The 26,073-nt window shown below is 42.5% G+C and overlaps 1 protein-coding gene and 1 long non-coding RNA gene across 8 annotated transcripts; both read left to right on the forward strand.

Annotated features, from left to right (window-relative positions):
• The first annotated feature begins 18,243 nt into the window (after window positions 1-18,243).
• On the forward strand, window positions 18,244-22,066 carry LOC131322443 (uncharacterized). Its single transcript, XR_009198842.1, has 3 exons — window positions 18,244-18,339; window positions 18,489-18,971; window positions 20,740-22,066. It is a non-coding gene; the product is annotated as an uncharacterized LOC131322443 (long non-coding RNA).
• A 1,697-nt stretch (window positions 22,067-23,763) lies between these two features.
• Window positions 23,764-25,284, forward strand: LOC131322782 (uncharacterized). Of its 7 annotated transcripts, none has more exons than XR_009198961.1 (3): window positions 23,764-23,829; window positions 24,009-24,152; window positions 24,977-25,284. XR_009198961.1 is itself a non-coding variant. In XM_058354240.1 (3 exons), the coding sequence occupies exons 1-3, from the start codon at window positions 23,804-23,806 to the stop codon at window positions 25,164-25,166; spliced, it is 288 nt and encodes a 95-aa protein (XP_058210223.1). In that variant the 5' UTR covers window positions 23,764-23,803; the 3' UTR covers window positions 25,167-25,284. The 7 variants fall into 7 exon arrangements, 3 of the variants coding, with proteins under 3 accessions (XP_058210223.1, XP_058210224.1, XP_058210222.1); XR_009198963.1 differs by having other exon boundaries at window positions 25,022-25,284; XR_009198960.1 differs by having other exon boundaries at window positions 24,009-24,131.
• The last annotated feature ends 789 nt before the right edge of the window (window positions 25,285-26,073 follow it).

Raw genomic sequence — 26,073 nt, forward strand, 5'->3', positions numbered from 1 at the left:
ACCTGTCTCGATGATGTTTCCTTGTTCCCTCCTCTTCGGGGGTGGAACTTCTGTCTCTGCTTCTCCCTTTTCGTGAAGAAGCCCTTCTCTCTTCTGTTCGGCTTTTACTTCTTCTTCCCCTTTTTCGTGGAGAAGCCTCATAACGCCCCATGACAGGACTTCTGTTTCTTCTTCTTCGTGAATGGGTCTGCCTATGGACTACCAGCGTCCTTCCATCTCTTTGGGAATGCCTACGAGAGAGTCCAGAATCTTCTGGGTGCTCTCGTACCCGCTGCAACTCCTGTATCTCATACTTTCATTTTTTAATTAAACGAGCATACTCCTCGATTTCCCTTCTCTTCTTATCAAGGACATCGTCATCATCGTGTATGTTCTTTGAACGGGTAACTGACTCTTCTCTTCGATGAGACCTACTCCTTCTCGTGGAGCCAGTAGCAGTTTTGTCTCCTTTTTCTTTGGAGCTACCTCTGTCATGTCTACCAGTGGGCTTTCTCGGAGCGCCTGGTGGGGATTTATCTCTTCCCCCACCCAACTGGTCTTTCGGACTAAATGGAGTAGCTGGATCTTCTTCCATCGTACTTATTTTTCAAAAGGGAACTGGTTCGTTTCCCACAGACGGCGCCAATTGTAGGGGGATGAAAACAATTGATGCCTTCTGATCAACTGGATTGCAACGGCTTTCTCGTGCCTCTTCACCGGAACCCTAATTCGTCGTCGGAACCCTAATCTGCAAAATAGACAGGGGGTGAGCGCACCTCTGCCTCTCGTGGCAAAGGCTCTCCGATGCCTTTGTCAGTATCACGAACTAGCAATCAAACCCTAATTATCAGTAGGAAAGCAATAAGAATGCAATGTATTGCGTACCTTTTACCTCTAGGCTTACTCTGTTTATAAAGACATTCGGATGCTTGGCGCCCAAGCATCCCTATTGCCATAGGATTCCCAACTCGTATAGGAAACCCAGGATATCAAGGATTCTCGTTTCCTTTATCAGTTTAATAGAAAAAGAGTCCTTTTAGGATTCTTTTTCCTTTACTGGCCGAACATCCCATTCTCATTGGGTATCTTTCCCAGATCCTATAATCCTGGGATCTTATTCCTTAATGGAATACCATTGTTTCTGGACTCTTCCAGAATGTTCTTTATGCTCCAATACTTGACTGAAGTTCTTTCTTTTGTTCGGCCATTTCGTGGCCGAACAGATGGCTTAGACCAGTTACTTCACACGTAACTGGTCCTTGAGCCCGTACAACTTTCCTGGACCATTGACTTCTCATGTCACTGGTCCATATTGCCGAACACTTGTTTAGCACGATGACTGTCCTGTCTATATTCAAACTATGGTCCCACGTACCATTTATTCGGATATCGATTGCATTGCCTTCAACCCGTGATCACTCGTATCACAAGCTTAGTCTTTTACATCATCTGGTCGGCTGTATCATAACTGAACAGTCGGCTTGGACCAACTACTTCACATGTAACTGGTCCAATGTAATCAGAATGTCTCTAACTGCCGAACAGTCTATTTATAGCCATGACTTCTCATATCATTGGTCCATATCGATGTTCAGCGAACAGCCCGGCGGTAAGTCCTGTCGTACTTACCAATCCCTCCCGAATATCACGTGTTCGGCACCTAGATGCATGTTCTCGGGAATACCTCCCTACACTGTCTTACTTACCACGTGCTCCCAAATATCACGTGTTCGGCAACTAAATGTATCTTGGGAATACCTCCCTACAATTGCTCCCCAGCTTCATTTTATTACCACTGTTCGGGGGCAATATATGAAGCTTTAGAAACAAAATTTTATTTAGACCAGACTCTTCTGATCCCGTGCAGTCATAATTTCAATATTTCATTGATGCCTTTTGGCGCCTCTGCCTTCGTACCATCTCGAGGCAATGACTCCACGTGGCACGTTTCGTATGCCTACCATTAATTTCGAACTGACGTTCTATGGAACGGCGTCAGAACAGCGCTTGCTTTCTTGTTACTTTAACTTGTAACGGCGTAAGAGGAGACGCTTCATCTCCGTTTGTTTCATTTAAATCCCTAAAAGGGACTTCCTTTTTTTTTTTTTATCCAAAACTCAGAGCCTTGTCTTCTTCTAAAGTCAGGCGAAAAAACTCCATTTCTTCCACCATAGCTGCCACCTGCAACTCGCTCGTGTCACAGGAATCTTTTCATTTAAACTCATAAGATCTCTATTTCTTCTGCTTAGGTTTCGTACTAAGATTTCTCCCTCATTCCATTAGTTTCCATCTGAGATCGTTATTCTCAGATTTGTGGGTCGTTTCTAGGGTTTCAGTCGTACCCATTTCCAGTTTTACGTTTTTCTTCGAATATATCCATGGCGGATGAACAAGATCCCAGACCCAGTAAATTTAGGAAGCTCTGCGATACCCCTGCTGTCATGGCGGCATTTAGAACAGAATATGGCATTCCTGATAACGTAGGATTCAAACTCGCCCCTCTAGGAGCAGATAGGGATGTTGGCTCATGGGATAAAATGTGTATCCCTATTGTGGCAATTGTCGAAGGTGGAGTCCGATTTCCCCTTCATCCACTACTTCGTCAGATCCTAAGCTGGTACTATCTCACCCCTATGCAAATATCGACAAATGTTTTTAGGCTGATAATGGGAGTAGTTGCTTTGAATAGGATTCTGGGGACCCAGCTAGGAATTTGGGATATTCAATGATGGTACAGTATTGTACTAAACCCTGAATACAATACCTACTATTTCAAAGTAAGAAGGGCAGAAAAGCATCTCGTGCTCAACCTGCCAGATTCTGCTCGGAATCATGAGATTGATTTTCTTTACGTTACTGGAGCCTTTGAGCCACTAGGAGAGGATGGTCAAGTGGTGGGCCTCCACTGCCCCCACATATGGGGATACCCACGTATGCTCCTCATTTTTTGTTTTGTGCAATATTTTCGTTTACTGCTTTCTCGTAGCTTTTCTATGTGTCTGATTTTGGTTTTTTCAATTTCGATCTTGCAGCTGAAAACGCTAACAAGCGTCCTAGACATGTACCGAGCAACGTCCGAATAGAAGACATCAACAAGCTTTTAAAGTATACAGGCGAGCCTGGTACCCGAACAGCAGGTCGGGGTCGTGATGCTGACGTATTGCTGGGATACGACCCTTCATACAGAGGTGTAACTGACAGGAGGCTTGCCAACCCCAGCACCAGCGCCGCCTCTACTTCAACTGCTCCCCAGCCAAGAATTCAAAGAGCTAACACTAGAGTGACGATAGCCGGGCAGCTGGGTGAAGTCCCTATTTCAGAAGGCATTCCTCTACCCCATTTGAGACTCCGAAGACCTTCTCAAAGACAGGTTGTTTCTTATCGTGAACCCGAACAACCATTATTAAATCGTGACACTAGCCAATCATCCTCGGCTGGATATTCTCCTTCTCCTACAAACTCAGCAAGTATGTCTCGTCAACCTTTAAACTTAAGTTCTCTGCTTACCGTCTCATCCAGAGGGCGTGGTGCTGGCCGGGCACCCTCTACTGGGCTTGCTCCCCCACCACCCCGTCGTACCAGGGGTGGTTCTGCTCGGTCTTCCTCTTCCCCTCGTGAAGTGGACACTTCTGTAGAGGCTAGTGACGTTCATAGAGACAAACGGCCTAGGCCTGAAGACCCAGCTGGTACCGTTTCACAAGCTGATACAAAAACCCATCTCCCTACGTCGCCAACTATTCAAGTACTTCCCCAAACATGGACTCCTCCATTCACTAGGGGAGACCGTCCTGTTCATGTTGGGGACAATGCTAGTTCATCAGAAACAGCACTTGCCCTGGCTCAAGGGTTGCTACTCCCTGTTGACATGCAGAAAGAATCTGGATCTTCACCTGACCGGCTAGTGTCCACTGGACTCGTCAGTGGAATTAAGGTGAGTTAGTGTTATTTTCATGAATTCTAGGCTTTGAACCCCTTTGCTGTAGAATTTGTAGATCTAAACTTATTATTATTTCTCAGTTCATTCAAAAGATGGTCACTCTGGGCCAAAAATATCAAGAGGCAGATACTGAAAGAATCAAGCTGATGAATGACAACACTCGATTGCTTCGAACAATCTCTAGGTTGGAAAGGGAAAGAGACAAAGCCAAGTCTGACTTCGATGAAGCCAAAGGCAAACTCGAAATTGCCGAGGAGAGCCTAAACCAGGCTTTGTTGGAGATTGATAGCAGGAGATTGATAGCACCAAAAAAGCTTCTTATGAAGAAGGGTACCAGAAGGGTTTTGACGCCACAACAACAAGTTACGTCGAACAGATGCCAGCTATACAGGACCAGATCTGGATTGCCAGCTGGGAGGCCTGTCTGACCAAATTAGGGGTTGCTGAAGATTCACCCTTCTAGGTTGACAATGATCTGCCGAGCACGCGTTCCCAGAACATTCAGGAACCAGTAGGACATCCAGAGGATGACATTGAACAGCAAATTGAAGAATTTGCTAATGCTGAGGAAGACACACCCACAGACGTGCACCCTGCTCAATCTCCTGCTCGGGTTTCGACCCTTGAGCCCATTAACTTGGAGGAGAATGCTACTGATGGTGATACCACAGCGGAGGAACAAGACAGGACACTTTCAGATGTCCAAAGCCTGGATTAAAGTTTGGTAAGTTTTTGCTCAAAAAATCCCCTCAAAACAATTTGGCTGGTCCTGTGTGACCGTAAACATTAGCCCTGTGTGGCGCTAGTACTTTCAATACTTTTGATACAGGTATTCGGCCCTTCGTGGTATTTTGCTCGGTTTCCCTTGTTGTTGCATCTGTTCGGATGCAAATTAGTTTAAGTATTTCGTACTTTGATCTTTGTTTGTTTGCTTTCAATACGTAGCAAATCTTGTGAATCATCATTGCCTGTACTTTTTCAGGTATTTCGAAACAAATGCTTTAAGTATCTCGTACTTGTGAACTGCAGTTTAAGTTTCACGTACGCATGAATTTCTAAGTATCTCGTACTTTGTTTAAAAAATACTTGAGTTTTAAGTTTCACGTACTTAAAAATCCATACAAGTGTTTCATACTCGTTAAGTGTCACGTACTTTATAAAACGTTCTAAGTTTCTCGTACTTAAAAAACGTTCTACGTTTCTCGTACTTGTTGGAACTGAATTTAAGTTTCTTAAAAAATACGTACAAGTGTATTCATACTTGTTTAGTGAATTTAAGTTTCTCGTACTTAAAAAATACGTACAAGTGTATTCATACTTGTTTAGTGAATTAAAGTTTCTCGTACTTAAAAAATACGTACAAGTGTATTCATACTTGTTTAGTTTCACGTACTCACGTGTATAAGTGCCCGTTCCCTGCTCCCCAATACGAAGGAGGAAAAATTAAGCCCAGAATTCGTATTCTTAAGATGAACACAATATTTATACTGCAAAAAGCGATTTTATTCATAATCTGAAAAACTCAAGAGGGCGTTACTCGTACCCCTTGCAATTTAAAACAATAAAACTAGAACAAGGGAATTATATTCGTAATTCCCACACAATCACGTAGTGCAATCTAAAACAGAATTTTTAATGCTCCTTTAAACAAAGAATTTTCGTAGATTATGGACATTCCAAGGCCTTGGAATTGGATTACCATCCAGATCTGTCAATCGATAGGCCCCTATGCCTACAATCTCGGTCACTCGATATGGGCCTTCCCAGTTGGCCCCCAGCTTGCCTTCGTTGGCCACCTTTGTGTTGCCGAGCACTTTTCGTATTACGAGGTCCCCAACACCAAATTCTCGAGGATGAACATGTTTGTTATAGCTTTTCATCAGCTGTTCCTGGTAAGAAGCCAGATGCACCAGGGCCCGTTCCCTTCGTTCTTCGGTGAGATCAAGCTCAATCTCGAGGGCCCTGTCATTGCCTCCACTTTCAACCAAAACGGTCCTGTTGGTCGGCAAACCTACTTCTAGAGGTATGACTGCCTTTGTTCCATATGCCAATGAGTAGGGGGTCTCTCCCGTAGACCTCCTAGGCGTTGTTCGGTGAGCCCACAAAACTAACGGTAACTCGTCCGGCCACTTCCCTTTGGCTTTGTCCAGCCTTTTCTTGATCCCGTCAAGGATAGTTTTATTAGACGCCTCTGCCTGCCCATTACTCTGAGGGTAGGTTGGGGTGGAATAGTAATTTCGTATTCCATACTGGACACAAAAAGCCTTGAATTTCTTCTGAAATTGGGATCCATTGTCTGTTACCAATGAATAGGGGACCCCGAAGCGAGTGATAATGCTTTTTCACACGAACCTTTCTATCATAGGTTCAGTGATTTTGGCCAGCGGTTCTGCCTCAATCCACTTAGTAAAATAGTCAGTTGCCACAAGTAGGAATTTTTGATTCCCAGTTGCTTTGTGTAGTGGACCCACAATGTCCATCCCCCATTGAGCAAACGGCCAGGGACTTGTCAAAGGCACCAGATCTTCGGCGGGTGTTCGAATCATTGGTGAGAATTTTTGACACTTCTCACAAATCTTCACATACACCTTTGCATCTTCCTGCATGTGTGGCCACCAGTAGCCTTGGGTAATTGCTCGGTGGGCAATGGATCTGCCTCCAACATGGCTCCCACATGTTCCCTCGTGGATTTCATGAAGAAATTTCTGCACCATCTCAGGATGCACACATAGCAAATATGGGCCTGTAAAGGATTTCCTGTATAACTTATCCTCTGGGGACAGCCAGAACCTAGCAGATTTGATCCTTGTCTTGTGAGCCTCCTTTTTGTCAGAAGGGAGTATCTCGTCTCGTAAGAACTCCATGATTGGGTCCATCCAACTTGGTCCTTGGTTCACGTCCAAGACCAAGTCTACACTCCTCCCAATGCTCGGCTCATTCAGATATTCTACTGCCACCTTCCTTTTGAACTCAGTTGGTACAGCTGCAGCCAACCAAGCTAATGAATCTGCATGAGCATTCTGTCCAGAACTTATCTGTTCAATATATACCCTTTCGAAGGTATCAAGCAAGTCCTTGGTTGCCTGTACGTAGGCCATCATTTTTTCATTTCGAGTTTCATATTCGCCGGACAGCTGATTCACCAAAAGCTGTGAATCACAATACACCCTAACCCGTTCTACTTTTAGGGTCTTTGCACTCCTCAATCCAGCCAAGAGTGCCTCATGCTCTGCTACATTATTCGATGCACTGAATCCAAGCCGAACAGATAGTTCAATCAGCACTCCTTCAGGAGGAAAAAGGACAATTCCAATTCCTGCACCAGTATTACATGCTGATCCATCGACGAATAGCCTCCATTCCATAGGATCCTGCTCGGCTGGGGGTTGGTTCTTTATGGGTGATGTCTCTGTTGCATGTTCCTTTCTCGTAGGAGGCAGGGGAGCCACCGTAGGAGAAAACTCTGCCACAAAATCAACCAGCACTTGGCCTTTGACTGCCGTGCGTGGCTGATAATCGATATCGTACTGGCTCAATTCGACGGACCATGTCGAGATCCTTCCAGAGAAGTCTGCCTTTCGTAGCAGTGATTTTAATGGAAACTCGGTATAAACCACAACCTTGTGGCTTTGGAAGTAGTGTGGTAGTTTCCTGATGGCTGTCCTAAGTGCCAGGACAAGTTTTTCTAAGGGCAGATATCTCGTCTCTGCATCCAGCAATGTCTTGCTAACATAATAAATAGAGATTCGTTCGATTCCCAAATCCCTTAACAGGACTGCACTTACTGCATGCTCGGAAATTGCTAAGTACAAAATTAAAGACTCACCTGGCTGTGGAGTTGACAAAAGTGGGGGTTCGGCCAGGTACTTCTTCAGGACCTGGAAGGCTTGCTCACATTCTGCTCCCCATTCAAATCCCTCCCTCTTTTTCAATAACTGAAAAAAGGGTCTGCACTTGTCACTTGACCTGCTGATGAACCTATTAAGTGCTGCAGCCATTCCAGTCAACCTTTGGACTTCCTTAGTGGTTTTGGGACTTTGTAGCCTCTGTAGGGCTGCAATTTGATCAGGGTTAGCCTCTATCCCTCTCATGGTCACCAAATGACCCAGGAACTTTCCTGATCCAACTCCAAACGCACATTTCGAAGCGTTGAGTTTTAGTTTGTATTTCCTCAAGATTTCGAAAAACTTCTTTCAAATCAGCTACATGCCCCCGTTTCTCTTGACTCTTTACCACCATATCATCTATGTAGACTTCCATGGTCTTTCCAAGGAGCTTTTTGAACATGATGGTTGCAAGTCTTTGGTATGTTGCCCCAGCATTCTTCAGCCCAAATGGCATAACACTATAGCAGTACAACCCTCGTGGTGTAATAAACAAAGTCTTCTCTTGATCAGGTCCAAACATAGCAATCTGATGATATCCTCGATATGCACCGAGAAAACTCATTCACTCGTAACCAGCGGTTGCGTCAACCAATTGGTCAATCCTGGGCAGAGGAAAACTATCCTTAGGGCACGCTTTGTTTAGGTTTGTGAAGTCTACACAGACACGCTACTTTCCATTCTTTTTCTTCACCACAACGGTGTTGGATAACCACTCTGGGTAGTAGACTTCACGTATTGCTTTAGCCTCCAGTAAACGATCGACCTCCTCAATTACTGCATTCACATGCTGCACGGATGCCCTCCGTTTTTTCTGAATGATCGGCTTGTGCTGAGGATCAATGTTTAAATGGTGACAGATCACACCTGCATCCACCCCGGGCATTTCCTCTGGCACCCATGCAAATACATCAATGTATTCCTTCAGAAATCTTATTGATTCAGCCTTTTCTTCTGCTGGTAATGATCTCCAATTAAGAAATATCTTTCAGGATCAGTCTCGTTGATCTGAATCTTTTCCAAGCCTTCAACCACTTTTTCAGCCGGAGTTCTTCCAACATCCTCGATAGTTGGTTGATCTGGTACTTCTAATGTATGAACGTGGTGGACCTTCGGGGCTCTTTTAATAATGGAGATTAAACATTGTTGGGCCACTTTCTGATTGCCTCTAAGTATCTCTACCCCATTTGATCCTGGGAACTTCACCATCTGGTGATAAGTGGAGGAGACTGCTCTCATTTTGTGCAACCATATTCTCCCTATAATCGTGTTATAGGAAGAAGGAACATCAACAACTAAGAAATCTGTCCTCAACACCACTGACCCAGCCCGAACAGGTAGTGTTACTTTTCCAAGAGGCCAGACTGCTCCTGCACCGAACCCAATCAGAGGCGTTGTAGACTGCTCTAAGTCTGTCTGGGCCAGCCCCAGCTTCTTGAACGCATCGTAGTACAACACCTCTGTACAACTCCCTGAGTCCACTAGAATCCTTTCAATGTCATATTCCCCAACTCGTAGGGTTACAACCAAAGCATCGTTGTGGGGTATTTGGACCTCTCCCAGATCATCATCAGTGAATGTTATGCTCTCTTTGCACACATCATTCTCTCGCCCTCTCTTGTTTCCCAGTCGCATCACATGCTGATCGTGCTTAACTTGCCTTTGTAACAGCCTAACCTCATTTCTCGTATAAGGTGTGGCCAACCCATGTATCATATGGATTACTCCTTTAGGGTTTTGCTCGTAACCCAGCTCCATAGCTTTCCCTTTCTCCTTTGGATCCTCCTGGATGAATTCCTTGAGATAGCCCCGCGAGACCAGATCATCAAGGTGTCTCTTGTACATCTTACAATCCTCAGTCATATGGCCCCAATCTTTATGGTAACTGCAGTGCTGATTCGTAGCACGTTTTGCATCCTTGTCTCCGCCTAGACTCGGGGGCCATTTAAAATATGGCTGATTCTTTATTCGATAAAGAATCCTATAAATTGGTTCCTTCCAAACCGTAGTGATAGAAAAGAAAGATTTGGGGTCAGGAGCTTGCTTATCCTTGTACGGCTCTTTCTTAGCCTGCCCATATTCCCTTCTCTCTCTATAAGTCTTGGGCTCTGGCTTATCCACTTTTTTGGCAGGTGTCTTCGGTTGTTCGGCAACCGTCCTGCCATCCTCACGGAGTATGTCATCCTCCATTCTGGCGTGTTGCTCTATCCGTTCCATCAATTTAGCCAGTGTGGCTACCGGATGTTTATTCAATGAACGACGCAGCTCTCCCCGAACAAGCAAACCAGTCTTGAAGGTAGCAATTGCGTACTCTTCACTGCAGCTTTCAATCTCGTTGAAAGTTTCCCAGTACTTCTTTGCATAATCCCTGATCTGCTCGTTCTCCTCCTGTTTCATGGTGGAAAGACTCTCAAAGGTCTTTGGGGCTTTTCTGCTTGTCAAGAACCGAGCAGTGAATTCCTCGGCCAACTGCCTCCATCCTCGTATGGATCGTGGGGCCAGTTTATGAAACCAGGATAAAGCCACCTTGCCTAAACTGGAGGGGAACATCTTGCATAAGATGGAATCATCCCCTTCATGCATAAACATAGCCTGTTGATAATGCTGTATGTGAGCCACGGGATCCGTATTTGTCTCGTAAAGTACGAACGTACCGTGCTTCACTCTGCTCGGCAACCTAGCCTCTTGTAGCCGCTTGGTAAAGGGGGAGGCTGCAATATTACTTAGTGCCTTGCGTGCTGCTTCTCGTGCAGTCACTGTCCCATCCTCGAATTCTTTTGACTTGTGAGCCGTGGCCTTGGCCCAATCAGCATCAGGTCTCTCGTACCTATCTCGATGGTGTTTCCTTGTTCCCTCCTCCTCGGGGGTGGAACTTCTGTTTCTGCTCCTTCTTTTTCGTGAAGAAGCCCTTCTCTCCGGTGTTCGGCTTTTACTTCTGCTTCTCCTTTTTCTTAGAGAAGCTTCGAATCGCCCTTTGGTAGGACTCCTGCTCGCTCTTCTCCGTGAATGAGTCTGCTTATGGATTACCAGAGTCCGTCCGTCCCTCTGGGAATGCCTACGAGAGAGTCCAGAATCTTCTGGGGGCTCTCGTACCCGCTGCAACTCATGTATCTCGTACTCTCGTTTCTTAATTAAACGAGCACACTCCTCGATTTCCCTTCTCTTTTTATCAAGGACATCGTTATCATTGTGTATACTTCTTGAACGGGTGGCTGGCTCTTCTCTTCGATGAGACCTACTCCTTCTCGTGGAGCCAGTAGCAGTTTTGTCTCCTTTTTCTTTGGAGTTATCTCTGTCATGTCTACCGGTGGGCTTTCTCGGAGCGCCTGGTGGGGATTTATCTCTTCCCCCACCCAACTGGTCCTTTGGACTAAACGGAGTAACTGGATCTTCTTCCATCATGATTATTTTTTCAAAGAAATTTGTTCTTTCCCACAGACGGCGCCAATTGTAGGGGGATGAAAACAATTGATGCTTTGGATCAATTGGACTGCAACGGCTTACTCGTGCCTCTTCACCAGAACCCTAATTCGTCGTCGGAACCCTAATCTGCAAAATAGACAGGGGGTGAGCGCACCTTTGCCTCTCGTGGCAAAGGCCCTCCGATGCCAAAGTTAGTATCACGTACTTAGCAGTTCAACCCTAATTATCAGTAGGAAAGCAATAAGAATGCAGTGTATTGCGTACCTTTTACCTCTAGGTTTACTCTGTTTATATAAACATTCGTATGCTTGGCGCCCAAGCATCCCTTTTGCCATAGGATTCCCAACTCGTATAGGAAACCCAGGATATCAAGGATTCTCGTTTCCTTTATCAATTCATTAGAAAAGAGTCCTTTTAGGATTCTTTTCCATTACTGGCCGAACATCCCATTCTCATTGGGTATCTCTCTCAGATCCTATATTCTCGGGATCTTATTCCTTAACGGAATACCACACATTCTGGATTCTTCCAGAATGTTGCCTATGCTCCAATACTTGACTGGAGTTCTTTCCTTGTTCGGCCAACTCGTTGCCGAACAGATTTCTTGGACCAGCTACTTCACATGTAACTTGGTCCAAACGTAATCAGAATGTCTCTATCTGCCGAATAGTTTAGTTTACACCACTGACTTCTCATGTTATTTGGTCTTTAATTAGCCGAACAGACTACATGGATCAATGACTTCCCATATCATTGGTCCATATCGCTGTTCACCCTACTGCCCGGCGATATGTCTTGTCTCACTTACCACGTGCTCCCAAATATCACGTGTTCGGCAACTAAATGTATCTGCTCGGGAATACCTCCTTACATCATCTTCATGTCTAGTGTCAGTGGGAAACTGAAGAAGATGTTCGAAAGCCCAGAGCTGAAAGATGAAAATAACATGACTCAGTATCAATCAGAGTGAAAAAGAATGAAGTAAAGGAGAAGGATGTACCTCAAGCACTCAGTAGTGACTGCCAAGGATAAAACTCTTATCCCGTGAACAAGCTCCAAGATTGCCATACAAGTTGGCCAAAGTAGATGATCCCTAATCAAACTCCCATGCAGCCTCCAAATACTTCGAAGGGGCCAAAAACTGTATATGCACCGAACTATCCTTTTTGGCAAACAATGTTTGCCCAAAGAGGTAGAGGAGGAAGGCCCGTGTCAGCTGCTCAAGGCTCACCTAAGTCAAAATACCAGCCTTCATGAAAGTCTTGCTCAGCCAAGAGATGTCGAGGTGACCTCGCAAGTGAAGAGGAGACATGTTGCCTAAGAACCACTCCAAAGTCCCCTCCTGTTGCCAAAGCTGGGGATCAATCCGAAGAGGGGTCCCACCTACCCGCAAACCAGACAGAAGGGAGAAATCACCCGGCGTGATCGTTATCTCACCAGCAGAGGAGAAGTGGAATGCATTGGTGGTATCCCACAATCTCTTAACTAGCGAGGTCATCAGCGACCAATCGATCTTTGAGGCCCAGAGTAAATGACTCAAAACCAGCAGTGCGTACCAGTTCCCAAGCCTACTTTGGCAAGGTCAAAAACCACTTGTGCACCTCCCGGCCTCTAGGAGTTAATCTCATGATTGCATAAACAAATAAGAGGCTAGGAGCACCAAGTTGACATCGAAAAAGCATGCATTGCCTAAATAGGGGGCACGATTATTTTAGCATCTTTTAACAAAACAAATTCGACCTTACTACGGGACCTTCTCATTCATGCTTCTAGCCAAAAGGGATTTCATCCCGCAAATAAAAGAAAATTATACAAAATTAACTATGGATTAAAAAGTAAACTTTTTGTTTCTCAGGAAATTCAGGAAGCTTACCGGAACATTGAGAACACTTAAGTGCTGCTCAGGCTCCCTACGGACTATCTCGGCCTTTGAGCCACCAATAGGAGGGCGGTATTGCAAAAATCCGCCAGAACCTAACCTACGTGAAGGAAGAACGTAGGTAATAGCAACAAATGGACCGACCTCCCCAATCGCCTCCTCGTCAGAAGAAGGATATTCGCACCTACATAGAGGATGCGAAGACGAACCCGGAACAGACGGTGGAATGTCGGTAGAAGAAGACAGCGATAAGTCACTGGCCTCGGAAGAAGCCATTACAACCGGAAAAGAGGAACAAATGGCGGTGAAGGAGCAACGACGGCAAGAAGGAACCGTGGTGGCAGAGGAGAACAACGGTGAACGGTGGTAGTGATCGGAGGTACTCAGACAAGAAGGACGGAGAAGAAGAGAGGAGGAGAGAAAAGATTAAATGAACCGAGGGATCGATTAAAACCAACTTAAATTGATTTCCCTGACTATTGGCGTTCTCACGGCCGAGACATCACTATCTCGGCCGAGTCATCAATTCTTCGGCCGCGTGATCTATCTCCTGGCCCCCTAATCCATTTTCTACAGCTACATCAGATTTTGCTCAGTGCATTAATTCGAGCAATTATGAAATTCTAGGTCCATGACCAACAGAGCCAGCGATGAGTAATGATAGCCTTGGGGGCGTTCCCGAGCCAATACAATGTGGTTAGGACTAGCCTTATGGGCATCCTCGAGCATATTGAATCTCAAGCACTAGTATCAAGCCCCTCCTTTGGAATTCTCCAAAAGCTTTCTCACCTGATTAAAGGATCTTTGATGTTTCCGATCACCATACTCCAGAAGTACTAAGCCCTATTACCTCAACTATACTCACTTCAGTCACTCGGTAGCCTTGTGCACTCATTCACCAACCACGTGCTCATTACTCAAACCGTTCACCCGTATTCACCACCTTAGCGGCTCCGCGCCCATAAGCTCACTACTGTCAAGCTATATAGCGGCTCCATGCCTATCATCATCTCATACCTACTATCAAATCACTCAGTGGCTCTACGCCCACTACGTAGTGGCTCCATGCCCACTATCACAGGGCTCCAAGCCCACTATCTCAGCGGCTCTACGCCCACCACTCAGCTGCTCCAAGCCCACTATCTCAGCAGCTCTACGCTCGCTACCTCAACAATTCCAAGCTCATGAGTAGCTCTAAGCTCGCCTAGCAACTTTGTAGCTCTATGCTCATTCAACAGCTCTTTGCCCATGTTCACCATCTCAAACGACTCTACGCCTATACTCACTATCACCCAGCAATTCTAAGCTCCTTCAACAACTCCAAGTTAACCATCTCAGCAGCTCTACGCTCGCTATCTCAGCAGTTTCACATGCTTGACAACTCTGTGCATACTCGCTCAGCGGATCAATGCCTTAATACCACTACCATTATCTTAGCGGCTCCTAGCCCACTACTTAGCGGCTCCTAGCCCACCACTTAGCGGCTCCAAGCCCGCCACTTAGCGGCTCTAAGCCCATTATCTCAGCGGCTCTATGCCCACTACTCAACAGCTCTAAGCCCATTATCTTAACGGCTCTATACCCACTACTCAACGGCTCCAAGCCCACTATCTTAGCGGCTCTACGCCCACCACTTAGCGGCTCCAAGCCCATTATCTCAGTGGCTCTACGCCCACTACTCAGTGGCTCTACACCCACTATCTTAACTAGCTCTACGCCGCCCCAACCAACAAGATATCATCTATTCTCAAGCTCTACGCTTGAATGCTCAAAATCCAACATTTTGAATGCTCGAAGCTCTTCGAATGCCCAACCACTGTGTACTGGATGCTCAAGTTCTACACTTAAATGCCCAAGCGCTACGCTTGAATGCCCAACCACTACGTACTGGATGCTCAAAGCTTGTACTTTGAATGCTTGGATTCTACCCTCCGAATGCTCGAGCTCTATGCTCTAAATGCTTAAGTCCAGAACTTGAAAGAAGCTCTACGCTTAAAGCAAACATACATGGAGGGGGCCGTGCACATATTGCATCACCATTAATCACATCGAGTCTGCATAACCATCAGCATCATTATTTCTATTCACATCCAACCATCATCATACACATATACATATTTTGCATCTCTCTCTCACTCATGAAATAGGTCAATCCTGTAGTCAGCTAGCTCTACGCCTCGGTTTTATTGATCGGTCCAGCACTTTGATAATTTATGATGGGAAAGCTCTGTGCATAGACCTTCAGAATGCAACCGGCTCTACGCCTCGGTTCTATCACCTCAAGCTCTAAGCTCTGTTTCCTCAAGCTTTCGCCTCATGACTGCAACCGGCTCCGTGCCTCGGTTCCACCACTTCAGGCTCTCACCTCATGATTGCAACCGGCCGTGTGTCTCAGTTCCCTCATTTCAACCCTCCGTGCTCCAGTTACTGGCCTTGTGGCCCCCATATCTCAAAAATCGGCATCTAACTTGTTTCCAGAAGATGGCTTGGGTTCCACCCCATATCTCAAAACTAGCGTCTAATTCATCCCCAGCAGATGGTTTGGATTCCACCCAATTACATCAATTCCATCTAGCTCATTCGAAAGGATAAAGCTACTCTACCGAGCTCCCTTCAGTCAATGTAAGGATGATCAAGAAAAGCAAACGACTCACCCGCTGTGTATTGATCTACCCCAAAATACTAAGGATGCTCTCTACAAAATTTCCCCCGGCAGCCCCGCGCTCCTTCAGCTATTCTCTACCAAAATCCTGGCATTGCCCAGGTACGTTGCACTATGGCATTTTTAAGCCCGAAGGTACGTCTTCTGTTTCTAACCCTCCAAACTTTTTTATTTTTCTTTATCACCCTCCGAACTACGGTTGGTCTGAATTTCCCTTATAGAATACGTAGCCAGCCTCCTGGCCAGACCAAAACTAAAACCTTTTTCAAAAACCCTTGGAATAGTGGTTGGACCAAATTGAGTTGCTTTTACAGCTTTGACTCTTACTTAAACATGTCTCACGATCCGTCTAAGTTCAGTCAAAGAGGGGCATCTTAAGACACTCCAATTTGGCCTAAAGATTATTTCAAATCCTACCTTAGGGACCATCCGGATGATGATATGAATACAGTGATTGCTGATTGACTTCTCGAGAACCCGTGGACTTATGGTGAGTACTTTGAGCCACTTAGAGGACCCAATCCAGAGCTAGATAGCCTTTCAGACAGAAATACAGTATCCTAGGAGAATCTTTCTATCGGCTGTAACATTAATCTCATGGCCTCAACATCATTTCTTCGCCCGTGAAACCTGTTGCTTGAAAATCTCCCTGAGAGATTGATTAGCCGGCCGCCAGATCCATTCCTCGGCCGTGACATCATTTTCTCGGCTGCCATATCTATTGCTCAGCTGTTAGATCGCCTATTTTCCAGATTTTGGAATGTTCTGTCAATCGTTTGATCCATTCACCAAAACCCTAGCAGCCTTTTTCCGATGCGTTTGGGCCACGCAGCAGATTACATTTAGAGATCTTTGAACCCTAAAATTCCTTTTTGATTCACGCCATTTGATTGGCTGAAATGAGTCATCAATTGCCTATATAAAGGGGCCTTTGGGTTTCGAAATTAGAGACAAAAGACACCCTCTCTAGCCACGAAATTCTGCCATTATACTCTTTTAACTCCCCTCTACAAAAGCCCCAACCTCCCGAAGGCAGCCGCTAATCCGATGATCATACCCCGAAGTTGAAACCCTAATCCTAGGGTTTCCAAGAAGCAAATCAGTCAATCACACTCAATCCGAAGTAATCATGCAACTGAGGGATCAAGGTGGTGAGGCCTAGGGGCCTATGGTTTGATCTCTTTTACATTTTTGTACTGTAATCATAGCGTTTTGATTTTTTGCTAATCATATAGTCTGGTGTGAGGAAGAACATCGGCTGGGGAATCAATCCCTCAGCCGATACATCGATCCAGTGGGATCCTTTGGCCGTGACATCTATTCACTGGCCGAAGGATCTATTTTCCTGGGACAGTTTATATTTTTGGCTTATTTTTTATGCATGTTTTAATTATCGTTCTGGCTCATCATATCACCTGTTAAAGGCTAATAACCAGTTTATGTGTTTAGAATTAAATAAGGCATGAGTTAATCAAATGTCAAACAACTATGGGCCAGTCTCACGACTGGGCAAAGACGGGTGCCTAACACCTTCCCCTTATTGTACTTTTGGCTCCCCTACCTGGAATCTATATTTGTTTTTCCTAGTTTTCATAAACTTGGTGGTGACTCTGTTTTGATGATAACCGCTATCATGTGGTGATGTTCCTAGTCATGGGAATATCCACGATCTTGGTTTATGAAGTAGAAAGCAAACTTACAAATGATGATCAATCTGTATGGCGATGTCCCACTCCAGGGGGTGTCTACACCTTGCCCGTATGGTTACCAAGCTCGCCCGAAGCAGGGGGCATTGAAAATTCAATTTTTCGAACATATTAGTTCTCTGAGTATGCTTTGGTTAGTGCTTTGGTTAATACTTGTTTTTCCAACTCATAAGCTTACCCGAAGCAGGGCGCATAAGCATACCCTAGCAACAACCACAAGCACATGCAAGCATTTCGGAGATAAAACACAAGTGTTTGAAACAGACGTTATTGTGCAAAGGCTACAAAACAAAAGTATATGGTGCAAGTATTACCGAGGATCTGGCTGGGGCCAATTGTTTGGCGCCAGTCCTAATTAACTATTATAGTGATCTAGCTTAGGCTAATTGTTCGGCGCCAGTTGCGTCCAAGTTAATTACGCAACCCTGGAAAACGGCAAATTCCCAATGTCTAAAGCCGTCACTACAACAAATATGCCTTTTAATAACATTAGTTAATAGCGTTTTTATACAAATGCTATAATAGGGAATTAATTACAGCATTCAGTGATTAGAACAGGAGAAAACACTCGCGCCTAATATACTATAGCGTTTCATTAACCATTCAATAGCGTTCCACGAAAAATTCTAGGCCCTTCCTTCGTTGAAATTCAAATCACAAAACAGAGGAGAAGAGCGAGGCTTCCGCGAGATTTCTCAATCTGTTCGTGCGAATTGGAGCAGGGGTTTCGATTTCACCAGTTCCTCTCCTCCTCCCCTACATCTTGTTCTGCAAAAAACCCCCAGAACCATGGCGTATTGATGACGTTCATCTCCTTCAGTAGCACCAACGGTCGACGGCTCCCAACCCTCACCTCTCTACTTCACAAGGTCTCTCTCTCTCTCTCTCTCTCTCAATAGACACGATATATATGTACGTATATATATATATATATATATATATTCGTTTTGGGCTTTTTATTTCAGCAGTTTGGCTACCAAAACCCTAGATCTCGATTATGATGGAGGTTCGGATTTAGGTCCTCCTGTTCGCTGAATGCTAGTCCTTGATTTCCTCCTATTCGTCAAACTCTATATCCCTCTCGATCTCTATCCCTCCATTGCGCATGCACCCAAGCACCCAAGCACAACCGATCTATGGCTTTGGCGAGCAAAATTCCTCTACTAGCAGCCCTAAACAAGTTTTATTACTTAAGTGAACTCATTTTGTTTTTGTATATTCAGCCGATTACCTAGGCTTTGCTTTCTCTTCGGGGATTTACTTATTGATGCTTGATGTTGGTTGGTCTGTGATTCTATTTATGTGTGTGTGTGAGTGAGTAAAGCTTGATTCACTTTTTTTTTTTTTAACTTTCTAAGTATTAGGCAATGTGGGTTTTGAATGATTTGAAGATTGTTAACCAATACAAGTTTTCTGTACATAGGGGCTATACATATCTTCATGTTTTGCTCTTTCAATTGCCATTCAAAGTGGGCCAGGGTCTTCATACAGGAACTATTCTGTAAGTGTATCTATTTTCACGACTTCATGTTTGTTGATGTCTTTATGATTAATTTTTTGTGTTTAAGGATTAGTTTGGATATTGATTGAATAACACATTTGGATTAATTAGTAAGAAATTTAGGTCTACTAATTTTGCTGGTGCCTTACTAGGCTTAAGCTAATTATTTTTGTCATTCTCTTTTCTGATGGATCCGTGTATAGAAAGACAATTTTCTGAGTTAGTAAATGTTTTGAATTAAACTGTTCGTTTCCAATTAAGACTTGCACTTACAGCAGAGTATGTTTGTGAGAGTTAGTAGGTAGCCAGCCAGACCCTTTCATTACTTTTTCATTTGTTTTTCGTGAGGTTGATTCTCCTAACTCAAATCTGAGCCTTCTCACCAGGGACTAAGGGCCCTTGGGGCAATCCAACCAAGGTATGCCGTGTAGTGTTGTGGATTGTAGTTTCTGCACTTATAAACACTGAGTGCTTTTATTTTATTTTGCGGGTTGAGTTTAAGTACTTGGTCCAAAGAGCTTGGTCCCGAGTGGCATGTCCATTTAAGAGGATTTGGATTTGATTTTCTAGCTGCCAAAGATAATTATTACTCCATGTTATAATTTTCTTCTTTACAGAATCCCAGTTGCACCTTTATCCTTTTCTTTACATCTTTAAGGTGTTGTGGATCTTTAAGATGTTCCAGATGTGAACTGGGTAAGGCACAAACAGTAGATTTGGTTGTAGGCAATCAATAACAGACGGGCGTTAGTTTTTGGAAGATTTTGGCATAGAGTGCTTGCACTTATTGAGAAATGGGTAGGGTTAGATTTGAGGTTCAGTTTCATGGGCAGCAGTCCAGTTAATAGGCTAGTTTTAGCAAGACTAGTTTGAGATTGCCAGGATTGATTAGGAGTTGTCAGACACGGAAATCTGGAGAAGGCCTATGCGAAATTACCGAGGGACTAGGGTCAAGGGTGGGCATCTTGTACCTATACTAGTGGAAGCATCTGGAAAAAGGGTTGTTAATTGTTTATCTTGTATCGGGAGACTGGGGTATGATAAATGAACACAAGGCTATTTTACTTTCAACAGACTTGCTAACTCTGATTCCTATAGATTGGGCTCATCAATATGTTGCTCCATGGCATGTTATAAACCCTTTTCAGCCTTACTTTGAAGTCAAATTCAGCATTATTTTAGTTTGGACTCTGGTTTTATGAACTTATTGCGTTATAGGATGATAAAGGGCACTTTCTATGTTTCCAAAAAAGTTAGAGTTTCACTTTCCAACACAATTTTATTTGGATGTGGAGCATACTGCACTTCATCTTCTTTAAAAATTATGGTAGCATTATTAAAATCCTTCGTTCAAAATCCTTGTCTTCCAGTAATATATGTGAAAACCTTCCTCTGTTTGTTATGTTTGAACATATTATATATAGTAATGGGGTTTGAGCTCCTTTATTACTAATTAAATACGGTGTTGTTTGGTTTACCCGTGCATGTGACCAAGATTCCATCGTCTGCTAATCACATGGCTAAGAACAGTCATTATAACTTCTTATTAATTTTGAATTGAATTCCTCTCCTTGGATTGGTAGAGCTTTTTTTTCCCAATTGAAGTATTATGTCTGCAAAGTATTGGGAAAAAAGATAGGTTGTTAGCCCTGATTCAACGGATGCTAGGCAAGTCTCATGCCGTGAAACTAAACTTCTTTCTCCATATTTTTAAATTGCATCACTCATGCTTTCCAATTTTACATTTTCTTATCGATCTTCCAATCAGATGATAGATCGTTATTGGATTGCTTTCTTTGTGGCGCTTTCACTTCTTGTTGGAGCATTTGATGCTAGTGCTGGCTATTTTAATCCTATTTACAGGTAATCCTTCTTCCTTCTTAATGTTGTCACTTGGTACAGTGGCGGTGCAGGCATCTTTCTTGTTGTGGTTGGGATGATATTGTGCTAGCAGTTATATTTCTCTCTCCTGTGCCCCATGCTTACCAGGGTTCTTATTGTGCATATAATCGTGCCCATAAGATACCTCAAAACTCTGGAATTTAAGTGGTGCAACAGTCATGTTTTTGCATTTGTGCTCTCTAATGGTTTAAGCACCAATGTTGGTTAAGTTTTGGTCGCTTTAGATTAGGCCTATTTATTCAAATAGCTGAATGACTTGATTCTGTAAAGACCCATTTTATTCACGGGATAGAGCTTGGAATCAGATTCCAAATCCCAAAGGGAATACATTTGGAGTGTTTGGCTGCAACAATTGGTGGAGAGATTCCTTATCAGTTGGACAACCCATCCATGTAACGTGGTTGTTGAATATTGACGATCTGTGGTAATGGTAATTCCAGTTTGTATTACTCGTCCTATACTAATTCCAAGATATTGTCTATGGGTTCACTATTAGTTTGGTTTGTGAAAAAGGGTCCAAAATACATAACTTGAAAGATTTGGTCAGTTGGACTGGTCAACAGTTACATTAATTTGTAAAATTGGAAGACCTAAAGACTAACATATTACTTTGGATTTCCCAGTTATTACCTGTGAGTTGATTTCGTAAATAATGAGAACTGGTTACAAAACAATTAGTACCAGACATTTCACTAGTATTTTACACTTCATACTTGCAGCCTGGACCCTACATTTTGACTCATTTCAGGATTTATCTGCTGCAGATTGTTCTATAGCACTACTCCTTTATGCAGTATGGGCCGACAATAACACCTGAATTTTGGCTTCTTTAATTTTCAGTTTTTTGTCTCAGCTCTTTTCTTTGTTCTATAGCACTACTCCCTTATGCAGTATGGGCCGACAATTAACACCTGAATTTTGGCTTATTTAATTTAACAGAGACCTTTTCTTTTGTTTCTTGTTTGGAAAAGTTACAAGTACCAAGAAAAAGAAAGAAAGGTTACGATCACATCCACTGGACACTCCAGGTTACTGAAGTTCTTAGCTCTTGTTTTGCATGAAGATATTTAAGAAGGCTGCCACAAATGCATATCCTGGTAAGGTAATGAGATGCAATCAAAAAATGTGCTTGTATGCAAATCTCTTAATGCTTGTTGGCAACTCGTTATATGGGTTAGGTCATTATATTGCAAAAAAGGTGTGAAAAATGACATGAAATGGTTGTTATTAGCCTGAACATGTGTTTTGCCCTCGAACTAGTACCATCAATAGTTCTGCTCCTAGAATTCTTTTTGTTAATGTTTTTCCTTCTCAGATCACTTCAATATTCTCTTTTTTTTTACAGATGTTCTTAATAGGTTTTAAAGTTTAATACTTATTTTGTTAGCTATATGAGCAATGGGTGTTTATTATTGGGTGTTTAATACTACTTCATGTTTATCCTTGAAAGGTAACATGCATTCCAGTGGGTGCAACTGAACTTTGTAGACTTAGAGAAAACCATGGTAGAAAATTAATGATATGAAGAATGCTTGGGGCCAACTCCATTCCTGTGACACAGCTATTTTATAAGACATCTTTGGAAATCACTTCTACCACTCCCGAGGGGTGTACGACTGTTGAAAAATTGAAATGAAAACTTTCTTTGTGTTGTGTACATATGGTTGAGTTATGTGATGATAGATAATCTCATTACTCTTATGCTTCTATTTTGTACTTATTGGCTGCTTCTGTTTGTTGTTATTTGCGATCAGTGCTGCATTGATGCTACTCTGAATATGACTGTATTTGTGGACTCCCTTTTATGCATATCATATGTATGCCTGATTATTTGGTTGCTCCATAGTGTTGATTATGGCCATATCAGTCTTACTGTTAGTAAGTTATATGCACGGTACAATACCTACTTTATTCTTTTATGCTAATAGGTGCACCATGGCTCCTACTAAGGATGGATAGCGTGAGTTTGCGTAGCAAACAAATGTCAACACCAAATTAGGACATGCCTGGCCCCGAAATACTGTTAGAGCTGGTACTTTCTAATACCTATTTTATTCTTTTTGCTCAATGATGTTTTACTGTATGATTTGTAGATGGAATTGAAAAAGGTTGAATAGGATACACCATATTTTGATTATGATGAATACAAAAGTACGACTCTCTTGTCATTATAGGTGCAATGAAGGCTATTCTAGTCTCGAAAACTTTGCATATTTTAGTATGTTTTGTATGCTTTAGAGCTGCTATTAGTTCGATTTTGTGCTTTGCTGTGGTGATAAATGAGGGAAACCGTGCTATTCTCCAGTTCTGATAAATAAGTTTGTGTAACCAAGTCTTAGTACTTTTCTTGATTTTTGCACTCGCTCTGATAGAGAGAGACAGAGAGAAAAGAGAAAAGAGAAAAGAAAAACATAGACAGAGAGAGACAGAGAGAAAAGAGAAAAGAAAAAGGGTTTTGTGTGCTCGTGTGTGCTGTGTTTGAAGGTGAAGGAAAAGGCTTTGTAAAGCGTGAATCAAGTGAATGAAATTAGCGTTTTAGTGCCTAGATAAGTCTTGTGATTGCTGAAATTTCCTGCTCTGTTTTGTTGTTGAAAAACTGCATTTTTGTGGTTTATTTGTGTGCTGAAAATCCGATCCGTTTCTGCTCCATTTCTGCTGCGATTTTACTCGGTTTGTGACTGTTTTACTGGTGATATTTGTGTGAGATTTGGGCCCCTTATTCCCCCCAACACAAACCACATGGATCAAATAACGTACTATAATGTTTTGATTGCCCTCTTAGTTACACAACTTCGTGAGGGGTTATTTATTGAACTTCCCTTTGACAGCTTATAGATAGTTCCTATCTTATTGAGGATTTCAAGTTAAGAATTATCTATCTTCATTTACCCTTCTAGATTGGAGGAACCTTACTTGGTGGATGGTGGATAATGGAAGTCCTTCAAAATTCATGCAGGTATGGTCCAAGTGTGTTCTGCTTCATATCTCTTTCAAGTTGGAAAGTGAGTCACAGAAGCTATATAGGTAGATGAAGATTTGTGCTTTGTTGTTCTGTTGAGGCTTTTTTCGATCGTCAGTTGACAACTTATGTGCTTTTTTAATTGCTTTCCTCTTCCCCCTTTGGATCTTTTGAAGGTTGAAGAAAAAAATGGAGAGGCAGCTTCACCACACTTCTGATGGTTCGGCAATCATAACAAACACACCACCACAACCCCAAGATGGCAAAACAATGGTCATGGCACAAATCCACCCCTGCTGGTATGTGATGGGAATGTAATTGTAAGTTATATTCTGCTGCGTTTCTGCTGTGGTTTTTGCTCGGTTTAAGACTATTTTGGGTGATATTTGTGTTTGTTTTTTGGGTGCCTTATTCCCCCCAACAAGGATGGCCTAAATGTAGGTTGGCCTAAATGTCTAACACTTAGAATCTTCCTTGGAGTCCAAACTACTTCTTAACAGATAACTCATTTTGTTCATTTTAGGTTCACACAAATCATGTTTTGGAGTAGTATCTAATAAATGCATGCTTATCATCTTTTGTAACTAATCCTTTTGTTTTCCATCCAGCCTAATGCTGACAAGTGACAAGTGAGAAATTTCTATTTCCGTTGTACTACGTTGTTGGTTGATTTTAGTAGTCGTACTGTAGTATTAATTAGCATGCATGAGCCATGCTTGACTTTGTTATACCCACCACCACCTCTCTTGTTAGTCCAAGATAAGAAGCACGGATACGGATACGAATACGGGATACAGACACGATATGTACGGAGAGTATCCGAGAGTATCAGTATCAGTATCGGATACCGATACGTGGTACGAAGGCCAAAATAGAGTATCCATGCTTGAGAGGCTGTTTGAGCATTAAATTCAAACTCATTCGTTATTTGTGTGTTCTACTTGTTATATATGTTCACAGTCTCATTGGTCATTTACAATGATTTTTTATTATGCAATTTTTAGGATGATATGGAAAAAATTGAACATGATACACCAAGCTCACCTTTGAATAATCTGAAAGAAGATGCTTTTTCTAATTGAAATGTTAAGTAGAAATTGTTATAACTCCATCAAATTGAAATGTTTGCTTCTTCCATATGTAGGTTTATGGGTTGATAAAGAAGTGCTGTTGTGACTTTTTGCTGAAGATATAGGCATGATCTTGCTAGTGTGATGGCTATCATTATTGCTTGGTTGGTTGAAGCCTTTTTGTTGATACTAATGGGATGGATAGATTTTGGAAGGATTGCTTTGGTTGAAGCCTTTTTGTTAATATTTTGGTGTAAGATTTGAACTCCACTTTTGGGATACATGGATGTTTTGGAAAGCTTTTTTGTTGATATTTGGTGACAAGGTTTGTACTAGATAGAAATGTTGGAAGGACATTTAGTATATTGAATTTCTTTTGTAATGGTAATCTCTTTGATGTTTGGAGACATTTTACTGGTTTTGTATACAATATTGTGAAATATATTGCCAAGGAAGTAATTGGAGCTGCCATCTTTTTTTTAAGCATTGTATGAACTTGTTATATGGATTGCTATTCAAGTTGGATTGTAGGTTGTATAAAGTAAAGAAACCTGCTAAAAATCAGTTGGAATAGCAGGTCAAAAATGCAGTAAAAAATTTACAATGGACAGCGGGGCGAAAATTTATGGTGAATAATAGAAAACCTTGAATTTACAGCGTTCCTTGAACGTTGTGGAAAATTTTCAATTTATAGCATTCCTTAAATGCTGTGGAAAATTTTCAATTTATAGCGTTCTTAAATTGTTACAGAAAATTCAAATTCTATAGCGTTCCTTAAATGCTGTGGGAAATTTTCAATTTATAGCGTTCTTAAATTGTTACAGAAAATTCAAATTCTATAGCGTTCCTTAAATGCTGTGGGAAATTTTCAATTTATAGCGTTCTTAAATTGTTACAGAAAATTCACATTCTATAGCGTTTTTAAAATGCTATAGAAATTTTAACATTTATAGCGTTCTTAAATTGCTATAGAAATTTTACAATCTATAGCGTTTTTAAAATGCTGTAGAAAGTCTTACCATTCTATAGCGTTTTAAAAATACTGTCTAAAGTCTACCATACTATAGCGTTTTAAAAACGCTATCTAAAGTCTACCATACTATAGCGTTTTAAAAACGCTGTCTAAGGTCTAAGACTTTTAACAACATCGGCTAATACAGCGTTCGGAAAA

Source organism: Rhododendron vialii, chromosome 4a (assembly GCF_030253575.1).
Source record: "Rhododendron vialii isolate Sample 1 chromosome 4a, ASM3025357v1".
NCBI lineage: Eukaryota > Viridiplantae > Streptophyta > Magnoliopsida > Ericales > Ericaceae > Rhododendron > Rhododendron vialii.

Excerpts from the sequence above, each read along its gene's own strand:
- LOC131322782 (XM_058354239.1), top strand. The coding sequence starts at position 23,794 with ATGGTGGATAATGGAAGTCCTTCAAAATTCATGCAGGTATGGTCCAAG. Across the intron at positions 23,898-24,008 it reads GAGTCACAGAAGCTATATAG|GTTGAAGAAAAAAATGGAGA; the intron begins GTAGATGAAGAT and ends GATCTTTTGAAG. Across the intron at positions 24,132-25,027 it reads GCACAAATCCACCCCTGCTG|GCATGATCTTGCTAGTGTGA; the intron begins GTATGTGATGGG and ends CTGAAGATATAG.